Raw genomic sequence first — 12,878 nt, 5'->3', positions numbered from 1 at the left:
ATCTGGATAGTGAGATGACGTCATAGCTCACAGCTTAGCAAAAGAGAGGGAGAGAAAGCAACAACAAATTAAAGAAACTGATACAGATAGTGAGTGGCAGTGCAGCAACAAAATTCAACAAATCTAGCAAATTTGAATGTCAAAAAATTCACTTATCTCTAGACTGAACCCAATGTAACAGGGTAAATTGTATTTTGTTATCATGCTGTGTGTTCCCAGTATTGATCAAATGTCATCACACTCTGGTCTACATGTAGGACTGATGGTTGAAACTAGGACAGCAGTGGAAAAGAAACAAATAATTCAGTATATCGCAGTCATGTCGCTAATTAATTTCTGTAATACTAGATTTCCTTTCACTGCCCTCTAAAGGTGACTAATGAGTATCACAGATGATAATTGGTGGTTTTGGAGGCCGGACCTGTGGCGATCAGCTGATTGACTGGACATTTTGATTTCATAAACATTTTTGTGGTGTTTGTTGTTGCAGAATTAGTTCAGTTCCGAATCACATCACAAAAGGCGGCAATCAATCTTTGGGAGCTTTAAAGGCATCTGTAGAGAGAATACTTGAAATCTTAATTAACAGGGCACTAGGTCTGCTTTAATTCCCTAGTATGGTATCTGTTATGAAAAAAGGTGTGTGTGTAGATGAGAAATTTCCCCAGACACTCAAAGCTCTGGTCCCTGAGATTCATCACTATGTGGACAAATTACGAGATATATTAGTAAATTAGAGCCTGTCTTTCCCAGGTTAATTGTGCTGTATATCTGTATACCTATGAACACGTTATAATTTTGCATACAGCTTATGACAATTATATTTCAGATCTTTTTGTGATTAAATTGCAAATAATTAATAAACTGAGGGAGTACTGGTTCTTATTGAGAAGATCCAACTAATGTTTACCACTTACAGACAATGGCTCATGGGGCAAAAATGCAAATCAGCTCAAATACAAAGTTATGTTTCAAAGCTTTTATGGTCAGACATGGCGTTACAGTGTGAAAAACTAGATAATCTTGTAGTTATGATACATTTTAATGGCTAACAAAATAAAATAAATTATATTGCAAAGAAAGTTTTCGAGATTTCTTAGGTCCCTTCCTCATGCATGGTATAACAAAGTTTCTGAAGAAACACAAATATATTAACAAACAAAAAAAGAATACAATAAAAAGAGAGGCATGGTATAATAAATGAACATTAAACTAAACAAATAAACTGAGCTCAGAGACTGAATCCTTAATTGGATTAGATTAGTGATGTGAAAGTTTTATAGTCCCAATATCAAAGTAAAGGCCCTGTCACACATAGTGAGATCGCTAGCGAGATCGCTGCTGAGTCACAAATTTTGTGGCGCAACAGCGACCTCAGTAGCGATCTCGCTATGTGTGACACGTACCAGCGATCAGGCCCCTGCTGCGAGATCGCTGGTCGTGTCAGAATGGCCTGGACCTTTTTTTGGTCGTTGAGGTCCCGCTGACATCGCTGAATCGGTGTGTGTGACACCGATCCAGCGATGTCTTCACTGGTAACCAGGGTAAATATCGGGTTACTAAGCGCAGGGCCGCGCTTAGTAACCCGATGTTTACCCTGGTTACCAGCGTAAATGTTAAAAAAAAAAAACAGTACATACTCACCATCTGATGTCCGTCAGGTCCCTTGCCGTCTGCTTCCCACACTGACTGAGCGCCGCAAAGTGAAAGTGAAAGTACAGCACAGCGGTGACGTCACCGCTGCGCTCTGCTCTCACTGTACAGCGGCACTCAGTCAGAGCAGGAAGCAGACGGCAAGGGACCTGACGGACATCAGATGGTGAGTATGTACTGTTTGTTTTTTTTTACATTTACGCTATTAACCAGGGTAAACATCGGGTTACTAAGCGCGGCCCTGCGCTTAGTAACCCGATGTTTACCCTGGTTACCCGGGTGCTGCAGGGGGACTTCGGCATCGTTGAAGACAGTTTCAACAATGCCGAAGTCGTTCCCCTGATCGTTGGTTGCTGGAGAGAGCTGTGACAGCTCCCCAGCGACCACACAGCGACTTACCAACGATCACGGCCAGGTCGTATCGCTGGTCGTGATCGTTGGTAAATCGCTATGTGTGACGGGGCCTTAACATTTACTTTATTTTTGTTAGCCATTAACCCCTTCTCGACATCGGACGTACTATACCGTCCGATGTCGGGTCCCCTGCTTTGATGTGCGCTCCGGCGGTGAGCGCACATCAAAGTCGCGACATGTCAGCTGTTTTTTACAGCTGACATGTGCGCGCAATAGCGGCGGGTGAAATCGTGATCACCCGCCGCTATTAACTAGTTAAATGCCGCTGTCAAACGCAGACAGCGACATTTAACTACCGCATCCGGCCGGGCGGCCGGAAATGAGCGCATCGCCGACCCCCGTCACATGATCGGGGGTCGGCGATGAGTCAGGAAGGTAACCATAGAGGTCCTTGAGACCTCTATGGTTACTGATCGCCGGTGGCTGTGAGCGCCCCCCTGTGGTCGGCGCTCACAGCACACCTACAATTCTGCTATATAGCAGCGATCTGATGATCGCTGTTATGTAGCAGAGCCGATCGGGCTGTGCCTGCTTCTAGCCTCCCATGGAGGCTATAGAAGCATGGCAAAAGTTAAAAAAAAGTAAAAAAAATGTGAAAAAAATAAAAAAATATAAAAGTTTAAATCACCCCCCTTTCGCCCCAATCAAAATAAATCAATAAAAAAAATATCAAATCTACACATATTTGGTATCGCCGCGTTCAGAATCGCCCGATCTATAAAAAAAAACATTAACCTGATCGCAAAACGGCGTAACGAGAAAAAAATCGAAATGCCAGAATTACGTTTTTTTGGTCGCTGCGACATTGCTTTAAAATGCAATAACGGGCGATCAAAAGAATGTATCTGCACCGAAATGCTATTATTAAAAACGCCAGCTCGGCACGCAAAAAATAAGCCCTTACCCGACCCCAGATCACGAAAAATGGAGACGCTACAGGTATCGGAAAATGGCGCAATTTTATTTATTTATTTTTTTGCAAAGTTTGGATTTTTTTTTACCACTTAGGTAAAACATAACCTAGACATGTGAGGTGTCTATGAACTCGTACTGACCTGGAGAATCATAATGGTACACGCCATGGTAAAACCAATGGTGTCACTCAAAAGTACAACTCGTCCCGCAAAAAATAAGCCCTCACATGGCCAAATTGACGGAAAAATAAAAAAGTTATGGCTCTGGGAAGGAGGGGAGTGAAAAACGAAAATGGAAAAACGAAAAATCCCACGGTCATGAAGGGGTTAAAAGGTTTCACAACTACAAAATTATCTTTTTTTCACACTGAGAGCATTATTTTTTCAACTGGCTAACACGGTACGCCTTTTTTATTTTAGCTACTTATAGGTGGCACTAGAAAGTCATCTTTCTTTCTTTCTTTCTGATTTCCCTTCCCTTTTTTCTTCCTTTCTTTCTCTCTTTCTATCTTCCTTTCTCTCTTCCCTACTCACCTGCTTTTTTCTTTCCTTTTCCTTTCTTTTTCTTTCTCTTTCTCTCTTGCTTTCTCTCATCCTTACTCTCTTCTCTACTCCCATTCTTTCTTCTTAATTTTCTTTTTCTCCCTTTTTTCTTCACTACTTGTTTTTTCTTTCTTTCTTTCTTTCTTTCTTTCTTTCTTTCTTTCTTTCTTTCTTTCTTTCTTTCTTTCTTTCTTTCTTTTTCTCCCTCCCTTTCTTTCTTCCTTCCTCCCTTCCTTTCATCAATTCCTTTATCTTCTTTTTTATCTTCTTTTCTTTCTTCTTTCTCTGTCTTTCTCGTTTTCTTTCCTTCTTTCTTTCTCTCTTTCTCACTAATGTGGATTAACATTTTATAACAATTTTCACTTTTTAACACATTCTTAAAACATTGCTAAAATTACATTTCAGTTGAAATAAGAAATAAAGTTGTGTGTTATTACAGAAAATATAAACCAATTTGTATGCGTGTTTCTTTTTGCATTTTAATGTGCATTTCTTATCTGTTTTCCGAGTTTCTGTGCAGTTTTTACAGTGTGACTGGAACATTAAAAAGCCTCCTCCAGATCTAATTTTGTAGTCATACAATAATATTTTTGAAAGGAAGTACTTTCCCTGGAGCTTACACTGCCAGCAGTCTCTGCCAACAGATAGTTTAAGACACTCCAGACATAGTTCCGAGAGGGAACATGCATTTATGTCAGTATTCCAAACTAGAAAATATACCAAATGAAAACATATAGTCTGCATGTTGCCATTTTATGACTAAGTATTTGCTTTTAAGTTGCTATTTGTATTTCTTGTAACACTATGCTAGAGATTAGGAAATGGAAACAATCCTGACAGTGGTAATCAATGTATAAAATATTGTTCCAGGCAAATAATATTTATAGTATTTGGACTGACAGCCATCTAATGTGTATGACAGCCTTAATTGTTGTCCGTGAGCCACTTCTTCACTTTTTTGACTAGTTTTGATAAATCACGCCCATTTAGTCAACCAATCTGATTTAGATTGAGCCACCCTTATGCGCAAAGGTGCAATGGTAAGGTTAAGATGCAATGGCCAATGAGGGTGTCCAGTATTCTACTCATATTATTCTTTCTCTCTTAAGGTCCCCATGCACATAGACTAAAGTTGGCTGAACCTGCCAATATTAACAGGATTATCCAATAATATAATGTGTTTGGGGCCTTATGTATCGCAATTTCTCCACTCAGTGAGTGATTGTTTTGCTGTCCTATGGAAACTGGGTCATACTGAGTTGTCAATGCTTTGGTTGACATCTTGGTTGTCCAATCTTGTGCTGGGCGTACTAAACTGTCAGTTCTTTGATTGACAGTTCAGGTGTCCAATTTGTGACTGGGAGGTGCAGGACTTCCTACAGGTGTTCTCTGTTCTGGAGGTTGCCCAAGCTATTTAGCTGGGCTGTCTACTCAATCCCTGCCAGATGTAGTTTGTGCTTCCTGGTGAGTGTTTGCCTGATTCTGTTGTTCTGAGTGTTAAAGAAATGGTTAATTTCTGTTCTATTCCTTAATATGAAGAACATAGTCTTATGCAAGAATGACCTGTGTCCCAAATGTGGTTATCCTCTGTGTTTATGTACACACATTATTATGGCCTAATGTTCTGTTTAGAATTCCCTGAAAAGGTCAAAAATAAGTTGTTTATTCCAAAGTTCATTTTGATATAGGATGACAGACCAAAATCCTGTGGATTCAGCCCAACTCTTTGTGGGAACTTTAACTTTTGAACAGGGTCATCCTGACATATGGAACGTTTCCCCACATTCCTACATGTAATCCATCTTGTGTCTCAGGATGTGTTTGACAAGCAATTGTATAACTCATATTTCTGCCAAATCATTATGTAATATCTCTTTGCTTTGAACCGCTATCTACTGGTATATTGACCCTGGACCATGACCTGACACGCCTTTGTCTTTTCCCTTGGTTAGCTACCTGCTCACTTGTTATTGTCCCCAGAACGTCTGACTTTTCTGCCTAATGACTTGTTCGTGAGTAGTGACTTGTGTCACATTGTGACTTTCCCTTGACAAAGAGAAGGATCCAGCCTATTTCATTTCTAACCCCTGATCTTTGTGTTTTCTGGAAAAATAGGCAATGCTGGATGAACCTCGCAGCGGCTTTCATATAGAGAACGCTGGTATGCTCCGCCGAGTCATGTATTCCTGTGTATGTAGAACTCAGCAGAGATAATTGCCAACCTAACAATTGTTCTAATGTGTATGGGGGCAATAACTTAGACATAAATCTGATTTTTTAGAGATTTTATATAGACAACATTTATTTAAAAAAAATCCAAGAATAGTTGCATTGAATTGTTCATGGTCTTCACCCACCGAAGGCGTTAGTTCATTAGAATCCACTAATTCTTGGTGGAGTTTCGCTTTTAGCAATTTAAATGTGCTTCTCCCATCATGAATATCTGTTATTTTTTGACTGTATACTGACTTTTAGTTTTTTGGTCCATTTTAATGATGAACAGCTTTTTAATGACTTATATAGACAGTTGTGGCTAGGCTGTGGGGATTACAAGGAACAGGTAGGACAAATGCAATATGTATAACCCATCCACATCTAGTCCAGACAGCTCAGGGTCTCTGTCCATTAAACATTTATCTTTTTCTTGTGAGTAATATGAAATGTGACCTTTTTGTAACAAGCACTGAATGCGGTATTAAATCAATAGTAGATATTAATTGAAACTGTGTGCGTAATTTCAGGCTGTAAATTGGCTCTTTTATGAGAATGTTTCATTTAATGCTATTGTTACGACTTGTAAAGAAAAATGAAATGTAAAGATATATTAGAATTCTGATTCCTTTTCTAAAAATGGTATGTCATTTCACTACTAAAAAAAAAAAGAATACAAAAATATGAATGTTAACATTTTCCAGGCAACCATATTTTACCATATTTTATTACTATTCCTTTGACGGTATCCTCCCCTGTAGCTAATAATGTAGTTGGGTCTGCAAACTATATCCCCAAGTATGAACCACGATGTACATACTAGTGATGGATCTCTTGACCTTAACTTATCAGCTAATATATAAGTTGAGTTCTCATCAAGAGGTGGGAGCAACCCATGCATCAAGGTTTGAACTCGGACTATAATTCGCAAATGTAAAAAGTTTACCTACGGTCACAGTCGTCGGCTGATGGGACTACTACTCCCATCAGCCTACGCTTCTGCCGCTAACAACAGTGAGAGCAGGCAACTTTTTCTCACGGTGTAAGTGGTGGTCTCACTGAGATCTCACCAGCAGTGACGTCATCGAGGTCACTGAGGCTGCGTTCCCAGCCGGGTACCATGAAAAAAAGTCACCTCCTCTCGCTCTTATTAGCGGCAGCAGGCATAGGCTGATGGGAGTAGTAGTCCCATCAGTCGACGCCTGTGACTTAAGTAAACTTTTTACCTCCTGTCACAGCTGCAGGCTCATGGAACCACAGTGCTCTGAATGGTGGTAATGCTCTTACTGCCGATCAGAGCTGCCTGTGCTTCCCGCAATGTCATGCAGATGACAGTGCAACAAACACCTAATGTTGAGGGTGCCAAACCCGCACAATAACACTGACTTACTGGTGATGTCCAGTAGGTGTTCGGTATGGACCCTGGACTTGACTGTTTGGGTTTGCCTATCTCTAGTTGTAACAGTGTAACATAAAATGAGCTACATAGACTGCGGGTTTCAAGTGGTTAACACGCTCTTAATCATGGCATGATTAAGTCCCTGTGGCTAGACTAAAGATGCATGTTAATTAATATAGAAAAATGATAGCCATTTTCCTGTTCGTAACTGCTGACGAGTTGCTCAGTCCATGTTTTCTTGTTACTGTGCTTGTTTTGTTCCTTACAACTGTTTTATATTAAAGGGGTATTCCCATCTCCAAAATCCTATCCCAATACGTAGTAGGTATAATAATAATATTAGCAAATACCTCCAATTTGAAATTTAGTATAGTTCTACAGATTTGCTATGTCGCTTACCTCATGTCCAGGGCATAGCAGTAGCTTAGATATCCATAGTTATGACCACTGAGAGTTGTCTAACTAGCTGTCACTAATATTATATGACTGGACGTAACCATGGATACCTAAGCTACTGCAATGCCCTGGACATGGGGTAAGTGACATAACATCTGTAGAACTATACTAAATTTCTAATTGGAGGTATTTACTAATATTATTATTATTATACCTACTACATATTGGGATAGTATCTTGGAGATGGGAATATTCCTTTAAGTATAACTGAGGACAGTTTAAACATTCTTCAATATACTGTTTGAGTTCAATTTTGTTATGGTGTTATTGATAAATACTTTCCAATCTTTTTTATATAAACCTAGATTTAAGGATTTAAGGATATTTAATCTAGACAGTTTCCTTAGATACCGTTAGCAGTGTGTAAAACATTTCCATGGTAATAACATTAGGTCACGTCATTAATATTACATTACAAATACAGCGGTTGCTGCTTAAAGCTGACTTTGAATTTTATAAACCTTCTGAAATATCAAAGATATATGTATATCAAGATTCATAAAAGTCTGAGAGAGTGCCAGCAAATTTAGCTTCAAAATCTTAAAATATTCCAAGATCTCCTAAATACAAGTTAAAAGGAAAACGAAGGAGCGATTGACCTTTTTGTTGTTGTAATTGATGGGGTCCCAATTACAGACCTAAAATACAAATCCCCCATAACCAGAAACTTTTAAGTCAGTCAGATCTACAAACATTTTTTAAACTCCAACCTGCATCTCGAGTCATTGCACTTATCCTGACATTTTTTTTTAATGTTTTTAGGTTTGGTGTTAACCCCCCAATCAAACTTTATAAAGGTACCTGTCATTAGGAAACATTAGTGTATGGATGTTTCAGATTTAGGAAATGTTTAATTATCTGCAAGAAGTAGTTTGTTCCTTTCATTAATTTCAAATCATGGACAATTCTAAAGATGGAAGAATTTAGTTTGAATTTTTAGAAATGGGGTATGCTTAATTGCAAAGTAAAGTCTACACAAAGGAGAAAATTGATTGTATTCAACAGTAAGGGACTGGTTGGATTATGAACTACATGAAAAGTAATAGAATTTGATTATTAGTCATGGGTCAAGGAAGACAACCCTATCCAAGTTCACTATTCTTAAAGGGAACATGTCAGCAGATTCATGCTGCTCAAGCATTACGATGTTTCAGGGAAATTACATTTTGAAGATTCAACAGTAGACCATAGCCGGACAACAGATTAGTCTGGGGGTAACCTTGGAAAGCCCTTTCCAGCACTGCTGCAGCAGCTGATTGACAGGTCTCTCCCTATGTACATGTGGAAGAGAACCCTGTCACTCATCTGCGGCAGTATTGTGAAGATCCGGCCAAGAGCAGGTGGCCGAACTGGTCTCCAGCTATAGTCCCTAGCTGGATCTTCAAAGTATATTTTCTCTGACATGCCAGTTCAAGTATACAGCCAAGCTGCAATTCATACTGCCTTTGGATTGGGCATCATGAATTGTCTGACAGGTTTCCTTTAAAGAAGGGTGATAATACCTTTGAAGTATTTTACTTTAGGCAGCGGAAACATACCATACTGGACCCAGAACCCAAAGGTCGATAAAACATTCTCCTAGTTGCTTTTCATAGGGCAACACCATGGCTCAGTGGTTAGCACTGTTGCTTTGCAGCTCTGGAGTCCTGGGTTCAAATCCCACCAAGATCAACATCAGCAAGGAGTTTCCCCCTGTTTGCATTGGTGTTCTCTGGTTTCCTCCCATACTCAAAAGACACAATGATAGGGAATCTAGGTTGTGACAATATCTGTAAAATGCTGCGGAATATGACAGCACAATATAAGTAAGCTTAATAATAATATTGTAATGCTACTCCTTTTTCCACACCAAATAGTCCACGATGAACTCTGAGTTTCAAGTCAGTCTCCAACCAAAAGAGAAAGTAATGGCTTGCCCAGTTTCAGGATAAGTGCACACTAAGATGGTCGCTAGAAATATGGATCTGACCTTTTCGACTCTTCCCACATCTAGTCTCGAGGACATATCACGTAACATAAGGGAAATTTCGGTCAAATCTTGAGTTGGCCACCAAATCTTCTATTTTTTGTTTATCAAATGACTTAAAAACAGTAAACTTGTTCCTTCTAATACAATAAATCACTTACATAAATTGTAAAACCATTTGTCTTATCTATGAAGTTCCACTAAAATAAGCAGCCGGTTCATTATATCCAAAGTTGCAGACGATACAGTTAGACGTGCGTGCAAAGTTTCTAAGGTTAAGTGATCAATAAGCTTTTTCACAAGACAGCAGAACTCAAACATGAAGAGATATCGGCTTTAGCATTACTCCCAGCACCGGCACAGTGTACACTTCCCAATAATAGAGTCATTTCAATTCCTGTTTTGTTGTTCTAAAAGTAATGAATTTGGACATGCTATTGTATCTCATCAATCAAGAAATACTTGTCTGAAGTCATTAGTTCTAATTTAAAGGCTGAAAATTAAAATGTCATCTTTGACCCTATTATTTTATAATTGCAGCAATTTGATTTAATTTTCTTTCCACCAATGTCAGTCGGTGTCCTTGTTTATGCTGATGGAGATTTATTTTCATTATCTTCAATGCATCTAGCATATCTAGCATTGACGGAAAAACTTGCTACATGTTTCTAAAGGAGATCAAAAAGTTTAGTTACTGAATTTCGGTCTGTATACAGTATGTTGTTCAGCATTAAACTACAAATAGACATATTTAAATGACTAATTAAGTGGTAATTAGCATATCTATGATAAGGGAGAACATTGAAGAGTTTTTAATGCTGACTAGATAGTCCACATGATTTTAAACCTCACTTACAAATGTATAAGCCCACACTCAGTGCCTGTGTCTTAAGGTACCGTCACATTAAGCGACGCTGCAGCAATATCGACAACAATGCCGATCGCTGCAGCGTCGCTGTGTGGTCGCTGGAGAGCTGTCACACAGACAGCTCTCCAGCGACCAACGATGCCAAAGTCCCTGGGTAACCAGGGTAAACATCGGGTTACTAAGCGCAGGGCCGTGCATAGTAACCCGATGTTTACCCTGGTTACCAGTGTAAAAGTAAAAAAAAAAAAAACAGTACATACTTACATTGCCGTGTCTGTCGCGTCCCCCGGCGCTGTGCTTCTCTGCACTGTGTAAGTGCCAGCCGGAAAGCACAGCGGTGACGTCACCGCTGTGCTTTGCTTTACGTCCGGCACTGACACATTCAGTGCAGGAAGCTCTGAGCAGCAGCGCGGACGCCGGGGGACGTGACAGACATCAGAGGGTGAGTATGTAGTGTTTTTTTTTTTACTTTTACAATGGTAACCAGGGTAAATATCGGGTTACTAAGCCCGACCCTGCACTTAGTAACCCGATATTTACCCTGGTTACCATTGTAAAACATTGCTGGCATCGTTGCTTTTGCTGTCAAACACGACGATACACGCCGATCTGACGACCAAATAAAGTTCTGGACTTTCAGCAACGACCAGCGATATCACAGCAGGATCCAGATCGCTGCTGCGTGTCAAACACAATGATATCGCTATCCAGGACGCTGCAACGTCACGGATCGTTGTCGTTCTCGTTGCAAAGTCGTTTAGTGTGACGGTACTTTTAGGATAAAGTATAACTCTTCACAATCTGGTTCGAAAGGGGTTGTCCACCTTTGGAGATTTTTTTTTTTTTTAAATAAATGCATATATTGGAAACTTAATATCATTATTGCAGTTGGGTTTCATTAAAAATGTTGCACCCATTTGGCTTTTACGGGCTTTTTGTTTCCCGGGACATTCACTTTTGATATGATCTGTGGTGACAAATCAGCTGAGAGAAGTTCAAAAAAAGACAGACTAAAGAGCTACCAACTTTTTTGATGCTGCCATTGCGGGTTGAATGATGAATTTTCAGTTTACTTATTCTTAAGCCACCAATAGTCAGTGCAACACCTAGGCTATAGAACGGTACATAATTTTTAGCCCCGGTTACACACAATTAAAATGTCAGCAAAGGTTGACAATCCCTGACATTATCATGACTGTCCCCATTGGGGCTCATGATCTAGAATCCCTATCAGTATGTCTTTGGAGTGTGGGAGTAAATCAGAGAACCTGGAGGAACACACGCAAACATGTGGAAAACATACAAACTCCTTGTCATTGGTGAGAGATGAACCCAGGACCCCAGAGCTGCAAATCAAAAGTGCTAACCACTGAGCCAGCATGCTGCCCACACATACTTCATAAGAGACCGAACTAATAGTTTCCTTTAGTTGCCATTATGGTACTACGATAACTAAAGGTGTGTGCTTTCCAGCACTTTGCATCAATATTATTATTATTGAATCCCATTTAAAATTTGGTTCCCGACCTTTACACCATTTTATAATGGATTTCTAGACACTATCTGCACTCTCTTCTAGTTTATGTGAAATTCATTTTGAAATGATGGTGGCTCCCAATGCAGGTATAAAAAAACATGGTAGACATTATGTTAGTACTTTAACAAGAACCGACAATCTTGATATACATGTGTATAATATTCCCAAGAAGGGGAGAACAAAGTGAGGGGGACTCACTACTACAAATCCTACAAAAAATTGGAGCACTGTGCCCCAAGGTCAAATATCATGAGAGTGACAATCACATTGGTAGTAAAATTTGAAGACTTTATGTCTCAATTTTATAAAAAAAAAAACATTAATGCTAGACATTATGTGATGAGTTATTGGTGAAGACACAATAGAACGACACCATGGCTTACAGTAAATATTGCAATATTAGAACGCACTGGACTTGGACCTAGCATATCACAGAAAGCCAATGTAGGAATTATCAAATCCTGGTGGTAGAAATGGATATATGCACACTGGAAATTACCATGATATATCCACAAGATGTCAAATCAGTAAGAAAACAGTGTTGTCAGTGCCCCCCAAGGGAGTCAACACGCGAAACGTGCGTTGGGGTGATGGTACATGTGCACACCATCTTTTGTTCATACCTGAGTAAGCCCTATTTTGCACTTTATGTATGCTAAAGGACTTTGGATCTTGCTCAACCATCTATACTCAAGCAGCTTTCCCTCTCTTTTCGACATCTGGACAAGTGATGCGAGAACACTGTTTTCTTACTGATATGCCATCTTGTGGCTATATCACTGTAGTGTCCAGAGTGTATATATCCTTCTCTACCAGCAGGCTTTAATATTTCCTATATTTGCTTTTTGTGATATGCCAGGTCCAAGTTCAGTGCGTTCTGATATCGTGATATTTACTGTAAACCATGGTGTCATTAT

The 12,878-nt window shown here is 39.5% G+C and overlaps 2 protein-coding genes across 10 annotated transcripts in view; one reads left to right on the top strand and one right to left on the bottom strand.

The window, feature by feature from the left end:
- Positions 1 to 12,878, top strand: part of NRXN1 (neurexin 1) — a 1,786,277-nt gene that overhangs the window by 95,226 nt on the left and 1,678,173 nt on the right. The gene's annotated exons all lie outside the window — the stretch shown is intronic.
- Positions 400 to 6,389, bottom strand: LOC143804399 (uncharacterized). The gene is made up of 2 exons (XM_077282477.1): positions 3,516 to 6,389; positions 400 to 555 (listed from the first exon to the last, which is right to left on the bottom strand). The coding sequence occupies exons 1-2, from the start codon at positions 3,868 to 3,870 to the stop codon at positions 530 to 532; spliced, it is 381 nt and encodes a 126-aa protein (XP_077138592.1). The 5' UTR covers positions 3,871 to 6,389; the 3' UTR covers positions 400 to 529.

Source organism: Ranitomeya variabilis, chromosome 2 (assembly GCF_051348905.1).
Source record: "Ranitomeya variabilis isolate aRanVar5 chromosome 2, aRanVar5.hap1, whole genome shotgun sequence".
NCBI lineage: Eukaryota > Metazoa > Chordata > Amphibia > Anura > Dendrobatidae > Ranitomeya > Ranitomeya variabilis.
This window is presented reverse-complemented; position numbering and strand designations above follow the sequence as displayed.

Coding starts and splice junctions, on each gene's coding strand:
- LOC143804399 (XM_077282477.1), bottom strand. CDS start 3,870: ATGTTAATCCACATTAGTGAGAAAGAGAGAAAGAAAGAAGGAAAGAAA. Junction 556..3,515: donor AAAAGGAAAGAAAAAAGCAG/GTGAGTAGGGAA, acceptor TTCTCTCTACAG/ATGCCTTTAAAGCTCCCAAA.